The 17,102-nt window shown below is 42.7% G+C and overlaps 1 protein-coding gene across 1 annotated transcript; it reads right to left on the bottom strand.

Annotated features, from left to right (window-relative positions):
• Window positions 1–103: 103 nt before the first annotated feature.
• myh7ba (myosin, heavy chain 7B, cardiac muscle, beta a) lies at window positions 104–15,590 on the bottom strand. Its single transcript, XM_042407669.1, has 42 exons — window positions 15,520–15,590; window positions 15,002–15,155; window positions 14,307–14,410; window positions 14,051–14,194; window positions 13,114–13,270; window positions 12,955–12,982; window positions 12,541–12,637; window positions 11,729–11,821; window positions 11,548–11,611; window positions 11,361–11,459; window positions 11,174–11,277; window positions 10,935–11,073; window positions 10,720–10,838; window positions 10,182–10,331; window positions 9,762–9,932; window positions 9,498–9,677; window positions 9,266–9,398; window positions 9,102–9,175; window positions 8,646–8,733; window positions 8,447–8,564; window positions 8,221–8,344; window positions 7,941–8,077; window positions 5,962–6,217; window positions 5,606–5,848; window positions 5,248–5,424; window positions 4,935–5,080; window positions 4,719–4,809; window positions 4,248–4,637; window positions 4,003–4,129; window positions 3,797–3,915; window positions 3,475–3,671; window positions 3,200–3,383; window positions 2,757–2,922; window positions 2,513–2,637; window positions 2,271–2,386; window positions 1,973–2,165; window positions 1,674–1,877; window positions 1,273–1,398; window positions 776–946; window positions 568–672; window positions 385–480; window positions 104–259 (listed from the first exon to the last, which is right to left on the bottom strand). Exons 2-42 carry the CDS (start codon window positions 15,096–15,098, stop codon window positions 104–106), a joined length of 5,808 nt encoding a protein of 1,935 aa, XP_042263603.1. The 5' UTR covers window positions 15,099–15,155; window positions 15,520–15,590.
• Between the last annotated feature and the right edge of the window lie 1,512 nt (window positions 15,591–17,102).

Below are 17,102 nucleotides of genomic sequence, written 5' to 3'. Positions count from 1 at the left end.
AGTCTCTTCTAAGATTAGTTCTTGTTACGAAGCCCACTGGCTTATTTTAACAAATACTTCCAAAGGTCAAACAATTCTGCAGCGTACTGTAATATGACTTGCATCATGAGTTTAGTTTACCAACCTTGCTACCTTGGTCACGCGTGCGGACACGGAGCTTGTTGACCTGTGATTCGGCCATATCAGCCCTCTCCTCTGCGTCATCAAGCTCATGCTGGAGCTTCCTGTACTTGGATATGTTGGTGTTTGCCTGCTCCTCCTACAGAGAGGAAGAAACCAGGAAACTATTTCAGAATTGGAGGAACTTTGTAAAAATGATGATCATTTTTCACTGACAGTACACTAATACTAACTTAAGTACATCATCTCTAACGGTGGACTCACCGCTTCCTCAGCTTGTCTCTTGTAACTCTTCACTTTGGCCTGAAGCTTGTCGATGAGGTCCTGCAGGCGGACCAGGTTCTTCTTGTCCTCCTCAGCCTGCACAAACAGCACAGTGAGCTTTTACCCTACTTTCAATTTATACATCCTGGCATGATCTATGTTCAAACAGCAGTGGTGGTTTACCTGGTAGGAGAGCTCTTTGATTCTCCTCTCATACTTGCGCACTCCCTTCTGATAGTCTTGGCTCTTCTTTTGCTCACATTCCAGTTCATTCTCCAGTTCTTTGACCTACCAGAAAGATCAACATATGACAAACCCATTCTACCCATTACAAGGTTTAGCAGGTAGGACAGTGACAACATAAAAAAAATGAATGTGTCTCAGCTCTCACCCTGGCCTCCAGCTTCTGGACCTGCTTCTTGCCACCCTTGAGGGCAATCTGCTCCGCTTCATCCAGACGCATCTGCAGGTCCTTTATGGTCTGCTCCATGTTCTTCTTCATCCTCTCCAGATGGGCGCAGGTGTCCTGCTCCTTCTTTAGCTCCTCTGCCATCATGGCTGCCTACAAATACAGAGGATCAGTGTTGGGGGGCATGAAGTAATCTCCAACTGGACTGAAACCAACAGCAATAACATCAACACGCCTCTGGCAGAACTTAGAGTGGACTGTATTTATGTAAGCTGATTTATTACAGCAGTGATCTAATTACTGAATAATTATAAACACAATGTAGTCAACCATTCTCTGATCTCTATCACACCCCTGAGGATACATTTTGCGCTGTCTTGTAGTGTGAATATCTTACATTTAGATGTTTTATACCCTTGCATTTCAGATTTAGTTTACTCACAAACTTAATCTGAGCTTCGTAACTGCACATCTCTTACATCAGTGATGGCCTTCTTGGCCTTCTCCTCTGCGTTGCGGCACTCCTGCACAGCATCGTCCACCTCACTCGACAGCGTGGACAGATCCATCTCCAGTTTCTTCTTCTGGTTGATCAGCCCTGTGTTCTGGAGCAAAAGAGTCAATTTTAAGACTCCTTTCAAGTCATTTTATCTTGATTTCAATATGGTTTCTTAGTACAAGCTGGGTGGCTGTACCAGAAGGTAATAAACAGGCTAGAAGAACTACATTTTGAAGAATATTTTCAGCTAACAAACACAAAAACTAGCTAGCTTGGAAAACAGCATACCCTCTTCCTGTCTTCTGAAAGTAAATGACCGTAAATAAGCTATTTATTTATCATAAATGTACTGCAGGTTGGGTTTAAATGCATTTTTCTTACCTGAGAATGCAACAGGTTGACTCTCTCTGTGGACTCCAGCAACTCGTGCTCCGCTAGCTTGCGTGCACGGTCGTTTTGCTCCAGCATGGCCCTGAGCTCCTCCACCTCAGCAGCCAGCAGGTTGTTGCGGCGCTCTGTCACCGCCACCTGCTCCTTCAGCTCCTCGTTCTGGTGAAGAGTCTCATCCAGCTCCAGCTGAATGTCCTGTCAAATACATGCAAGAGATTTTGATTGTCATGAAACATTAACATAATAATATTGGACAAAAACAGTCCATGTACCGATGAATCTGAGCTCACCTTGATCTGGACCTGAAGGTTTCTCAGGAGTTTCTGAGACTCTGCGGCCTGCCTGTTAGCGTGGCCCAGCTGCACCTCCATCTCATTCAGGTCGCCCTCCATCTTCTTCCTCAGGCGCACTGCCTCGTTGCGAGACTTGGCCTCGGCATCCAAGGTGGCCTGCATAGTCTCCAGTGTTCTCTGGTGGTTACGGCTAGAAGGCGTAAATAGAAACATTAGGAGGATCGAGTGTATGTGGGGTGGTTGATGGGACAGAATCATTGATTTGCTGCAGTAGCATGAAAAGACAAAAACTAACCGAAGGTTGTCAATTTCTTCATCCTTCTCTGCCAGCTTCCTGTCAACTTCAGCCTTGATCTGGTTAAGCTCCAGCTGGATCCTGAGAGTTTTGCTTTCTTCATGCTCCAGAGTGCCCTGAGACAGAAGGACAAACCACTTGAGGCTTGAAGATATACTGTTGGCCACCCCAGTCAGATTTTTTTTTTTTTTTTACACAGACCACAAGAACAGAGAAGTGAGAGAACTCAGCAAACTACTTACTTCAGCTTCCTCCAGTGCAGCCTGAATCTCACTTTTCTCCAAGTCCAGACCTTTCTTTATCTTCTCCAGCTCATGGATGGTCTTCGCTCCCTGACTGATTTGATCTGACAGGTCAGCAATCTCCTCTGAGGGAGTAAAGATGAACAAGTAGTTTATATTTTGCGTAAAGATCATGAATGCTCTGTCTCAATGCAAATCTCAAACTGTGTATCAATGAGGTGAGCTACAATGGCACATACTGTACCTTGGAGGTTCTTATTCTCCCTCTTGATGGTCTCCAGATGATCCAAGGTCTCCTCATAGGAGTTCTTCAGTTTAAAGAGCTCTGTGCTCAGGCCACGAGACTCCCTTTGAGAACTTTCCAGCTCAGACTGGCACTCCTCATACTTCTGTTTCCACTCAGCCAGCACCTGGGAGAGGCAATGAGATGGATTTTCAGCTTTTAGATTTCATCCCTTCTTCACTGGATAAAGCAGAGCTCTAATGGTGCAAAGGTCATGAGTTGTACATGGTACTAATACTTGACCCTGCCAAGTCATCAAGTAACAAGACTGATGTACAAATAACTTAATTAGACTATGATTCATCTTCCTAATTAGTGGGTACTTTCCTTGACAATTGTAAAAGCAATCTTCTAGAGTAGTTGTCAGGAAACACGTTACTTTTCAAGCTTTTCTTTGTCAGTACCTTGTCAAAATTGCGTTGCTTCTTGTCCAAGGCAGCAGCTGCAGCATTTGCACGCTCCAGGTCGATGACCAGGTCCTCGATCTCTGTCTGGAGCCGGTGCTTGGTCTTCTCCAGAGAGGAGCACTTGGCATTGGAAGCCTCCACTGTCTCCTCAGCCTCCTGCAGACGTGTCACCAGCTTCTTCCTAATAATTAAAGAGGCAAACAAATTTGATGCTCATGCTTTCAAAGGATCATTCTTTACCATCTGATTCTGTAAAAATATATCTCTCTCACTTGGCTTCCTCCAGCTCCTCAGTCCTCTGGATGGCATCAGTTTCATACTTAGTCCTCCACTGCGCCACCTCAGCGTTGGCCTTGGACAGAGCTCTCTGCAGCTCAGCCTTGCCTTCCTGCTCCTCTTCATACTGCTCTCTCAGAAGATCACAGTCATGTCGTGATGACTGCAGCGCATGGGCCAGGGCGGTCTTAGCCTTAAGAGACCAATCATGAAGTTGGAGAGCAGTTTGTTAAACTGGAGGGACTCAGAAGCTCTGCAGAGGTAGCTACCAGTTCTATAAATAACAAATACTGACTGATGTATTGATCAGAAACTGACCTTATTCTCCTCCTCCAGCTGTTTCTTGAGTTCCTCGACATTCTGCCCGAAGGAGTTCTTGGTACGCTGGAGTTGGGAGACCAAGGCTTCCCGCTCTTCAAGCTTCCTGCCCAGCTCGGCTACGAGGGGAGCAGGTATCTATGTTACCTACATGTCTGTGAAATCTGTTTGTAAGATTTATGATCAAATTAATTAATATTTCTTACCGCTCTCAGCCTGAGCACGGGCCCTCTGGGTATTGGTTTCATTGAGTTGCCTCTGAAGCTCGTCTACCTTGGCTTTAGCCTCGTTCATTTGATCTTCATACAGGCGACATGTCTTCTCTGAAGTGGCCTGCAGACCAGAAATGGAAATTGTAGCTTTTTGAGGGAATTCTCTGGACACTGATCTGGTGTGGTCCCATATTATTTTAAATCTCTAAGTGTGTTTGCCCTCTTTTTTGTCTATCTACCTTGCCTTTGGAGAGCTGCTCCACAGTGGAGGCCAGATCATCAGCCTCCATCTTGACCTCGCTCCTCTCTTTCTCCAGTTTCTGCTTGACTCGCTGCAGGCTGTCGATCTGCTCGCTCAGCTCTGCAACGCTGTCAGCGTGCTTCTTCCTCAAGGCTGCTGTTGTGGCCTCGTGGTGCAGCATGGCTTCCTCCAGGTCTCGCCGAAGCTTGAGAAAATCTGACTCTCTCTTCTTGTTAATCTCAATCTGGGTTGATGTGGCCCCACCAGCCTCCTCCAGGCGCTCGCTCAATTCTTCCAGCTCACGAGTCACATCACCACGCTGCTTCTCCACTTTGGCCCTATAAGCCCTGTCGGCCTCCAGCTCCTCCTCCAGCTCCTCTATTCGAGCCTGGAGAAAGCAATGGTCGGTTACTTTATCAAAATTATCTTACATAACTGCTCTATCAGAGGTTAAGAGAATAGTCTTCACCTGTAACTCCTTTATCTTCTTCTGGAGCTGGTTGACCAAGGCTTGCTCATCTTCAATCTTTGAGCTCATCGCATTCATTTCAAAGTCTTTTCTGATAGTAAAATGATTTTTGTTAATTATTACTTCTTAATAACCTCAAAGGCAAGATGATGTTTTTTCGCTAATATATAATAATATATTATTATATCATATACATATATATATGATCAGTCTTACTTTTTCAGCTTCTCTTCAAGTTGCTGCTTGTCGTTCTCCAGGTCCATAACAGACTCTAAGGAGAGTTTTAGATCTCCCTCCAGCTTACGTCTGACCCGTTCCAGGTCCATACGCAGCTTCTTCTCTTGTTCCAGAGATCCCTCCAGCTAATTCGCAAAAGGAGGGTCCAACTATGTTACACATTACTAGATAGTATATTGTATACATTATGACAATAAAAATAATTTTATTTGATCAATTTGTTACCTATTAGCATGTGGACTAAATGGTATAAAAAAGATGTTTTGCTTTTGTAAGTGATAAATAAACTCACATCATCTACTTGTTGCTCCAGCTTTGCCTTGGCTTTGGTCAGAGTGTTGACTTTGTCTTCCTCTGCCTGCAGGTCATCCAGCGTCTGCTGGTGAGCCTCCTGTAGAGCCTTCTTCTCCTTAGTCAGCTTCAGTATGGTTTCATCCAGAGCTGACATTTCTTCAATCAAGTTCTTCACCTGCAAGCAAGAAGAAGAAACAAAATTTGACACTTAGGAAATAAGAAATCAAAGACACATGCATTTTTCTTTTTCCCTCAGACATGTACAGTACAATGCACCGGCTGTGTTGTGGAGCTTTCTGTGGCCTCTTAGCACCCTCTTTAGGTAACTCACTGCTCTCCTATTCCAGTCTCCTCACCTTGTTCTCAGTGGCGTGTTTCTCCTTTTCCACTTTAGCCAGGGTGATCTCCAGATCGTCAATGTCTTTCTTCAGCTCAGTGGACTCGTCCTCCAGCTTGCGTTTTTTGGCGAGAATATTAGCGTTCATCTCCTCCTCATCTTCCAACCTCTCCATGATTTCTTTAACTTTGGCCTCCAGCTGGATCTTAGTTTTGATGAGCTGGTCGCAGCGTTCCTCGGCATCGGCCAGATTGTCCTGCTCCTATGGCAGACAGAAGAGAAAAACAACTAAATAAGAACAAAAAAAACTTGAAATGTGTTATATACTCTTCCAATATGTTCCCTTTTCTAAAAGCTGAATGTGTGAATACTTACTGCCTGCAGCTGTAGAGCGAGGTCATTCTTCTCTTGGATCAGGCTGACCTGCCTCTCCTCCAGCTCTTTGCGCTTGACCTCAGATTTCTCCAGAGCCTCCTTCAGCTGGATCAGCTTCTCCTTCAGAGATGCCAGTTCTTTTTCTGTGGCAGCGCTCTTCAGAAGGGGCTTGATCTTGAAGAAGAGCTTCATCCAGGGCCAGTGCTTGACAGCGTTGAAGGCCCGGATGTTCCACTGGATAATCATCAGAGCTTCCCTGAAAACAGGAAGAAAAATGGAGGGAAGAGTGAATGTTTTCCCTCTAAAATTTTCAGGTTAGAAAACAAACCCGGAGGCACTTCAGCAGTTACCATGGTGTGTTTAACCAATAAAAAAAAATTTTAAAAATTATAAATATATATATATATATTTGGTCAGCTGTAACACCTGAATACAATGTGTATTATATAATACAATGCATCACAACTAATTAGCAAGCATCCGAGAGGTCTATACAGTTATAATATACATAAATGGTTGAAATAGATAGCTAAAAGTAATAGCTTTAAATTAACAGTTCAAATGATTAGCTAAAAGTATCAGATAAAAGGTGAAATAGCTAAAAGTAATGGATAAACAGTTGAAATAGTAGCTAAAAAGTAATGATAGATGGCTGAAACCTATAGCATTTGCCAACTGACCAAACCAACCTTAACACTGATGGTACAATTGTAAAAAAGAAAAAAAAAAGAATGCAACAACACTCACTCTGATATAGTTTGTAATGCTAAAACAACATCCAGGTCAAAATCAATTTAAATGAACACATTTGGAACATGACTGGTGGTGGGATTGAAGTACTTGGGCTCATCTGATAGTGTTGTGGGGTTACGCCTGAAAAACAAAGTTGGGAAACACTGACGTAAGCCGTATCAGGCTTTAATACCAATAGAAATAAAGTTCAGAGCACTTATATCAAGGGAAGAAGGTCAGAAAGATTTATCCTGGAGTTCCCCGTTTATTTATTTAGTTACTTCTCCTTGGCGCTTGATTTTTGGCACTAATCCTGCAAGTATCTACTCTCTTGTATCTAATCATACACCCAGGGATGTAATATGAAATCATACACCTAATGCTGCTTTTGATGTTTCATGACTGTGACCAAACAGGGTTACCAGATTGATTTAGTCCCAGGATGACTTCTCACAGTCCTAAATATGGATCCAGAGCAGACTGGTCAAGGACTTCCTGTCAGTGTTCAGAGGGTGAATTTGAGTGAGCAGGAGGTGACTGAATGAGGGTGGGGGAGCTGATTGCATTTTTGACATGACTCCATGCCGGGTGCCTCTCAAAGGTGAGCGTCTGTGTTTATTTAGGAACTAAAGCCCTCTGTCCAACGGCAGGCTTTAATCCTCTGTCACCCGCCACATATCCCATCAATGCACTCACTTACAAGTACAGGCGCCGCGGACAAAAGGGGCCAGGGGCCATCGGGCATCCAGGGAGGGGGCTGGGGGTTGTATTTTTAGGGAGGGCCTGAGCAGCTGCCACTTGACACATGTCGCCACCTGGCTCTGAGGACACCGTCAGCATTGTTTAATTTAGAGAGAGCGGATGGAGAGAATGACCAGAGACCTGCGAGTGGGGTGTGTGTGTGTGTGTGAGAGAGGGATGGGGCCCTTATTAACAGTAGGGCCACACACATGCCTGGTAACCATACAAGGGCAAGCACACGCCTCACACACGCCGATAACACTGCCCTTGCATGCCACACATAGCAGAGCGAGGGAGTGAATACTAAGGTATAGTGTATCACAAGCTGAAAGGCTCGCGGCTGATCATGTTGCTATTGAACCTGTTCAAAGAAGCAACTGGTGTTGGAGGTCTTTTTTTTTTTGTACTCATGTCTTCACCTTCTTGTGAGGTATAAAGCAAAAAGGCTTTCATGCGCCTGAGAACATGTTTTATATTCATTCAGGTTCATGAAAAAAGTCTTTTACCTCCTTTCCATCATCTTCTGCAGCTCCATCCTCATGATCTTGCCTCGAGCGACTGCCTGCAGCAGCGTCAGGATTTTGGCCAAACGCTCGTCTCTCAGCTCCTCGAGTTGACCCAGCAGGCCTGCCTTAAAGAACACCTACATGAAGCCAAAAGTCAAGAAAGAAACAAAGATTAAATCAGGGGTTGACAGCACTTAAAATAAAATCAAAACACATAACCTAAAATAGATTGGGTGTAATGTAGATAGCTCTATGTTACACACAAGCTGCCGCCTCATACCTTTGTGTGTCCAAATCTATACTGGTTGTGGTCGATATCCAAGGAGCCCAGCAGCTTTTCTGCAGCTTTCCTGCTATCCACAAACTTATCATCTGGGATGGCGTGTGGGTTCAGGATGCGGTAGCTGCACAAATGTATAAAAGATTTTTAGGACTGATCACAGTGTCACTTGAAGTCCTATATTCAAAAAGTGATCAGAGTGATCTGTGTGTCTGGTTTGTCTTACCGTTGTTTGAACTCAGCATAGAGCATGCGGTTGGGAAAGCCCTTTCTGCAGATCCTGATGCCTTCCAGAACACCGTTGCAGCGTAGCTGGTGCATCACCAGAAACGAATCAATGACCCCTGCACAGAACAGGTTCAAACATGAGTCTAGTCCCCATGGTTTAGCACCTGATGATATGTGATGATTGTGCTGAGTGTTACCTGGAGTCTTGGTCTCATTAGGGATGATGCAGCGAACAAAGTGGGGCTGGGTGCAGCGGAGGTTGGTCATCAGCTTGTTCAGATTTTCCTGGAAGAAAGATCAAACATTGCAAATTGTGTTTAATGAGTCAATGAAAAAAACTTTATTGTGTGTGTGTTTTTTTTTTTTTTTTTTTACAAAAATAACTAGAGAACCTCCACACAACACATTTCATCTCACAGGATTTTGTGTTCCTCACAAGTGTCGCTGATGTAAATGAGAGAGGAGCCAGCACAGACTTAAAGTGATGTTCATGTGATCATTGCCCTAAACATCACTGCAAGTCTTAACTGCCTCCGTCCCAGCTGTCCAGTGATGCCCACATTTTCACACCACAAAAAACACTGACAGTTATTTAGAATAAGACTGGATTCATCTGGTTAAATAGTAGACCCTTTTACTGGTGTCAGTCTCACCTTGTGAAGCTGAGACACAGTCTGGAAAGAGGCTGCCTTCTTCCTCTTCTCCTTGACGCCAGGCTTGGACTCGACTGAGTGATAATAAGCAGAGTGATTCATTTGACCACATTAAGGCATCTGTTATATGCTTTAATCTTCTGTCAGAATCCTGTTGACTGTACCTGAGTCTGAGCCGATGTAATTCTCATACAGAGAGGCGAGCAGCTTGTTGGCAGACTTCTGGAAACAGGCCACCACCGTCTCATTCAGCGGGTCTTTGTTTTTGTCTAACCAGCCAAGAATATTGTATGGCACCTGTGAAACACAGCCGTGGGAGCCAAATTATTAGATGTGCTTAAAACAGTGAATGCGGTGAATTCTTCATTAAAGAATTAATTGTGAGAATGCTCTTACCACTCCAGCATAGTGCACCAGCTCAAAATGGGCCTCGAACTTGCGCTTCTTGTCTGGTCGTGGCTTTTGGAAGTTAGGCGACTTGCCAATGTGATTATCATACAGCTTGGCTTTAAAGCTGCTGTCTGTGGCCTTTGGGAACATGCACTCCTCTTCAAGGATGGACATGATGCCCAGCGGCTGCAGGGATGACAACATGTGAGTATAATATGTCTAGAAAAGCTGATTAAACTTTGCCTAACATGACTAAAATGATTTGTTCACCTTTTCAATGAGATCAATGCAAGCTTGAAGGTCCAGCCCGAAGTCGATGAAGGTCCAGTCGATGCCCTCTCTCTTGTACTCCTCCTGCTCCAGGATGAACATGTGGTGGTTGAAAAACTGTTGCAGTTTCTCATTTGTGAAGTTGATGCACAGCTGCTCGAAGCTGTTGAGCTGCGATGAAAGAGGAACAGGTGTTTAGAAGTGAACAGCATGAAAAACATGAGGATATGTCACAGAGATTCATCTTGCAATAATTCATCTTGATGAGAAAAATGAAACACAAAACAGAGCACCTGCTGATATTCAAACAAAATATTCCCATGCAAGCAGAAAACCAGTTTGATCTTCATATTTTTTAAAAAAAGACAACTTTAACATCCATAATAATATGAAAAATAATTGCACTATGGATCTACTTACCTCAAAGATCTCAAAGCCAGCGATGTCCAGGACTCCTATGAAGTACTGGCGGGGCAGAGAGGTGTACAGGGTCCGGTTGATGCGTCCCACGAGCCATTTGAACATGCGGTCATACGTGGCTTTGGCCAGAGCGCCGACGGCATAGTTAACCTACAGCGTCAATGCACAAATGCACACCCACACACACAGGAGGAATACAGCTGTCATTCACACAGGAAAGCCCTGTTGCTTAGATACCAGATTCTAGTGTGTGTGGAGAGTGTATTGATTGACTGAGAAACTGTCCTTCATAAACGCACTAATCATCCTGGAGAATGAAATGAACCCGAACACGTACTACCTTGTAAAGTATCTTATATGTGTCAGATCTGCTTTTATCTATACGATCTATTGATTGTTCAGTTATAAGTCCTCTCTCCCCTGATTGGCTATGATAAACATTACAGAAAATTCTAAGAAAAATACTGATTCATTGTCATTCCAATTTTAAAAATAATGAAAAAAAACACAGAAAGCAAACACTGATGTATCTCCTCACCTGTTCAACATTCTGTCCTTTCACCACATACTCGTTCCCCACCTTCACCCTTGGGTGGAGGAGGCCCTTGATGAGGTCAGCTGAACTGACTCCCATCAGGTACGAGGCCTTGTCTGCACCTGGTCACCAAACAGGACAAAACGAGTCAATCACAAGCTTGTTTTAAAATTTTTAGTGGTTGGTTTTGTGTCAGATCTTATGTGACTGGTTCTTACTTTCAGTGCCGGCGGCTTCCGCCTGCTCCTCGCGCTGCTTTTGCTTGAATTTCATGTTGCCAAAGTGCATAATGGCTCCAACTATTTTGTAACAGCCATACTTCTCATCAGGCAGAAAGCCGAGGATGTCCATGGCATGCTGCAGAAAGACAGAGACGAAGAGATCTCACGACTTGATTTACTGGATGTGTTGTACTAAAATGCAGCTGAATTTCTCTCCCTTAGATAAAAGCTCTTACATCAGTGCCCATCAGCTCCTGTCCATCATCCATGTTCTCCACAGTGGTCACCCCCTGGGAGCAGAAGTGGTAGTCATACGGGTTAGACGACACCAGCAGCATGTCTGGAACAAAGAGTTTACACACAGTCATGTCACAGTCCTGCACTCGTAGGTAAAACATATTTAAAGCTGCCACAGTGACAAACCTAACAGCTCTGGTTTCTTCTGCGACATGATCTGGTAGTAGATGTGGTAGCTCCTCTCACCGGGCTGCTGAAATATCACTCTGGATTTTTCCAGAAGATCTGAAGAGCAGAGAGAGGAGTTCATACTACACATGAAGCAAGAAAAATATGTGGTGTTAAAAATACTGCGTTCACAACATTAACTCACATCTATCAATATCAGCCGAGGCCAGTTTTCCAGTAGGTCCAAAGTGGATCCTGATGAACTTTCCCTGTGGGAAAAATATTTATGAAATGCTCAGTAAATCAACCGACCAATATCCAGAATATCAAGCTCATTTGAATGTATATAAAATATAAAAGACACAGGGTATATTCCTGTTACTCACAAAACGGGATGAGTTGTCATTCCTCAGCGTTTTGGCATTACCAAACGCCTCCATGGCGGGGTTCGCCTCAATGATCTGATCCTCCAGAGTCCCCTAGGAGTGACAATTATCAGTAAATGTAAAGATCATTTTTCAATCATTTTTTACAATTTTCAGTTTATGTTAAAGTGATGTTCCACAACTCTAACTCACCCCTGTTTTAGTTGCAGGACCGTGCTGCAAAAGAAGAAGACGAGAAGCCTGTGAGTGCGATATCATGTCAAGAATGGCTGAATAATGCTTTCACAATCAAAGGGGAACATCATGACCAACTGGAAAATTAGAAACTGGTTGTTAAAACTGTGGTAAAAAAAAGAAAACAATGGCCACTTTGTTTTATATGATGAAGTGTGGTGAACGCAGGGGAGAAAAGGGGAGGAAAAAATGAGCATCAAACAACATAGAAAAGTCAAAAATCAAAGGGAAAGATAATGGAAAATTTGGAGCCAAAAAAAAAAAAAAAAAAAGAAATGACATGGAAAGGGGAAAAGAAAAATGATTCAAAAATCAATAAGAAAGCATTGTGAAGTGGCTGGAAGTGGCTACACAACACATGAGGGTAAAGACTCAGACATGAATGTAATAAGTTCTCACATTCACCATTTCAACAGTGAGAAAAAATGTATGGAAACATATGGTTTAAAGGGAATACACTGAAGGACTCCTGGGACCAAAAAAAAAAAAAAAATGAAGAAAATAAAAATAAAATACAGCAAAAAAGCTTGAAAAAGGGAGGTGGGGAACAAAAATACGGGTTGCCATGTCGGCCTTACTCCTTTCTTAGCAGATGTTTCCCCAAGAGCTGCCACAATGGCAAAATACTGAATGACACGTTTCGTGTTGACAGTTTTGCCAGCACCGGATTCTCCGCTATAGGAGTGTGAAAAATAACAAAGTGTAGATACAACAGGTAGAAAGTAGTCACAAAACTATTTAAAAAGGTAGTGTAAGTCAAAATCATTACACTGCATGAGAGAAAGAAAAAGAAAAAAGTGAGAAACAGATTTTAGTCAAAGCCAAAATCTTTAGCGGAAAAGAAAAAATCTTTAAAATCGACTGTGTGTGAAAAATCTACTCTACATATTATATCAGTGCTCATATAATTACAAGCTGTCTAATGTTTCTTCTCTAATGTGTGACTTGCAATAAGACAAAATCTAAATTCATTTGAAGCAGTTGATACTTACGTGATGAGCATGGACTGGTTCTCCCGATCTGATGAAGGGAAAATAACACAAGGCTTAACTCTTGTAACTCAGACCTGACAGGTGTGTGTGTGTATTTATATTTGGTATATGTATCTGCATGCTGGTTTCATATTGTTTTGTGTGTGTGTGACCACTCACTGCGCAGCATGTCATTGTAGGCATTGTCTGCGATGGAGTAGATGTGCGGCGGCACCTCAGTGCGGCGTTTGCCTTTGTAGGCAGCGACCACAGGGGCTGTGTAGACGGGAAGCCACTTGTATGGGTTCACCGTCACACAGAAGAGCCCGGAGTAGGTCTGAGGTAACAGGAAGACAACAAACATGATTAACCCTCATCCTCCCAACATATTTAAAATACAAGGACTACCAACTGGGGCCCCTGGGGACCCCAAGACTGTACTGTAAGAAACAACCATCATAGCAAAATGTTAACTGATTACTTCTCAAAACATTATTAGTTATGTCATTAATGTCATCTCTAAAAAAAAACAAACATATTATTATTATTTTAGGAAAGTTCCAGTTAATTTGCATATTGTGTAAAACGAAAATAAATACTTCTCTTTAATACAAATTGCAGCTTTTATCCCAAGTACAATCTTTCCACAAAGCCTTCAAAATGGCTGACAGACTCCCCCCCCTCTCAATAGTGTGTGATACCTTTAAATTAGGACCCATGGTAAACAGTAAAGTAGTGCTTTTGACTTGACCCCAATGCATTGATATTTTTTCTTTAAAAACACTAATTTAAAGAAACCGAAAACAATGATATGAAGTCATTAAACAAACTGATTGACAAAGTCATGAAAAATTGGAAAAATAGAATAAAGCAACTGTGAGATATGACAAATAGTAAACCTCTGTGGTCTGCGGGGACCCCAGTTAGTAAGATTAAGGTCAACTCACTATGATAACAAACTTGACAATTTCTGCTATAATCCCCAAATGAGAGCTACTGATAAATTAACATTACTTAAAATCACACAGTTAAACTCGGTATTTTAATGCGGGGATTATCATGTCCTTTGGAAACATGTGTGAGTGGAAACACCATCAGTCCATAAAAAGATACTCACATAGATCATCCAGGCAGAGTAGCGTCGGCGCAGGTTGTAAAGAACAGAGGCCTCGTTGAGGTGTGTCAGCATGGCCATGTCTTCGATCATGTCATACTTAGGAGGATTCATCTGCTGGACGTCATCCTCCTTCACTTGTAGAGTCTGATGGACACAGGCGGACATGAGAAAGGCATCATGGGATTGTGTTGTACATGTAAAACTCCTGAGATCTATATTTTAGGTTTTCTTTCTGTAAGAAGGGATGATCTCTTACCCTCCCATCTTTTGTCTCGACAATGACTTTGTCACCTCTGTGCTCCTTGATCTCAATCTCAATGTAAGCCTCTTTGTCATCTGGGATCCAGGCTCGCTTCTTACCTAACAGCACAGCAGAGAAGTGATCACTGAGTGGAAGGGTGTTGGACAAAAGCAAAACTCTCCACAACACATATAATATAATAGAAGCTAATAAAAATACAGACAATCATCACAAAATTAAAATATTACAGAAGTCAGCCTGTGTGGCAAAAATACTCATCTCAGCAAGTCTGTTATTGTATTTATTGAATCAAAAACCTTTATTTATATAACTTTTCAAAAACGAGTTAATAAAATAGTAACAACTGTTTAACATTTAACTAAAACAAAAGAGAAATCCAACAGTTGATTAATATTAATTTATTTGTTTCTAGCATTGCATTGGAACAAAAAAGATACATTTCGAGTGTTTTCCGAGTTTCAATACTAATTGTTTCTTGAATATCTGAAACAAATATAACCGCACAGACAGAATTACAGTATCTCTCACCATCGGCCGAATTTATACATCATTTAACGACAGTTAACAATTTAAAATTAAGTCCAAAACTAAATTAAATTCTAATATGAACATATTTCATGTGATTTGCCCTATAAGGTTGCGTTTCTTTGAAGTGCCCTTATTAGGTGATTAAATGATATCAGGCCTACCGTCAATAGAGACGGTGTGCGTCGTCAGCAGCTCCAGGTCAGATTTGCGTAAAAACGATGCAGCCTCCCCGAACTCCCGCATGTCAAAGCGCGACATGGTGGCAACTCCTCGCCGGCCCAAAAACCGGACACAGGCAGACAAGTTGTGGAACTCCTTTGGTAAGAAAAACACAATTTTTTTGTTAGGATCAGTAGTTCTTAAAAAAAGCTAAAGCTGTGTTTGTTACTTCAGTCTTCCATTATTGAATGATGGATGAGATCAGTTGCAGTCAAAAAAAAAAACAATACGTGGCCATGAAAACACTGTGCGTAAAGAGCGCAAATCCTCTATCACCAAAATGAAAACTACAAAAACACAGCAGCATATGGAGAGAAAGAGGACAGAGGAAGATGAGCGCCCTTCTCACACGTGTCAGCGAAGGTAAACGGTATAACTCTACTGTGATGAAAGCAGGACTCTATAAGACGCTTTAAAGAGGAGCCAACCCGCGCGTAAAAACACGTAATGATCAACCTACCAAACAGAGGCAAAAAGTTCTCCACTGACCTCAGGACGACCACAACGAAATAACAGCTTGGCGAGATGTTCCCTCCTTTATACTGTGTTCCTCAAGGTCACGGTCAGTGCACATTTGTCCCTCATTAGCATATGCCACCTCCTCCGACGCCTATTGGTGCTGAGCGCCTGTCTCAATTGACACAAAAGGAAAGCTACGTTTTTGTCATTGCGCTAAACCCAAGCCGGCTATTTTTGTATCCCAGTTATTTTATGCACTGTACACACTGCGAGGGAGTGGGAGAGAGTTGCATTAGGAGCATCCCTGTAGGGGGGAATTTTTTCGATCCATAGATTTTGAAGGGCGATGCATCATTGCCTCTATTAACACAGTAACTTGTGTCCACACCTAGAAACAAAAACTGGAAATTTGACAGAATATTCTTAGAAAACTATTAAATGATATACGCAGAACATGTAAAAGAAAAGTTACAGCCAGTAGGCATATGTATATACATGGAATGTATTTATTGCTCTTATCCTCTCTCAAACTCCTCATGAACACAAATCCACTAATCCCACTTTAGGTGACTCCGATGCTCATGAACTCATGTTGGCCTCCAAGTAATTGCCCTGCTGCTTTTGTGTTGTTAAGAGCCAACAGGGATGTTTGCTATTGTGTATGGCCACAGAGGATGCAACCTTAGAAGAGATTATTTCAGGAGCTGTGTGGCATTAAACATGCTACTATAAATATACTACATTATATTAATAGAGAGAAACATGGCGCACGGCTCCTACCACACAATAAAGTGCTTCACATGAATTCAAAACCGATAAATATGAGCGTCGATTCATCCCAAAGATGAGATGAGAGATTGTAAATTTAACTTTTGTTTTTTCAGATTTTCTCTAGAAAGCCACAAACGGCAATATCTCAGGCTTTAGCGCTTTGGGCCTCGGATGAAAATGCGAAGTAGCTATATCTCGGAAACCATCTGCTGATAGTGCAGTGCGTTATATTTTCATACGTAGCTGCTGTAATTTTGTGTATCCAGTAATTCTGGCATAAGCAGTGCGCCTCTCACACTCTGGCTCCACCAGATCTGACCTTCAGAGCAAGGGGAGAGGTTGGTGCCTGGTATGAGAGCAGGGTGACAGTGCAGCACGGGGGGAGGGAAAGGGGACCACAGTTTCTCAGAATAGACAAAGCCAGAGTCCAGCATTCCTGATAGGGAGATTGACTGTTAACTGTTGGCTGCGTTGAATTTTGCAAAAGCAACACAGAAAAGTCAAAGACATTTGTCTACTCCCGATGCAGACGCTGTCACTTTTACAAACCCTAAGAGGTGAGAGGTCTACTTGTAATATCACAGAACGTGTTTGCTCCCTTATCTTTCAACCTATACACACACGCACACAAACACAAACACAAGAAAACAAACTCCTACATGGATGTCTTGACTTGAGAGGCAGCCATCTTTGTTGATGCCGCTATCTGTTGCCGTGGCAGACTGAGAGGTGTTGCCGTGATGGCTCAAACTTTCTTGGGCATCAGTTAGATAGAACGGGCCTGAGCTATTCTGGGACTCTGAAGGGGCTCTT

Source organism: Thunnus maccoyii, chromosome 3, assembly GCF_910596095.1.
Source record: "Thunnus maccoyii chromosome 3, fThuMac1.1, whole genome shotgun sequence".
Classification (NCBI taxonomy): Eukaryota; Metazoa; Chordata; class Actinopteri; order Scombriformes; family Scombridae; genus Thunnus; species Thunnus maccoyii.
The sequence above is the reverse complement of the archived record's forward strand: the minus strand, read 5'-3'. Positions and strand labels throughout refer to the sequence as shown.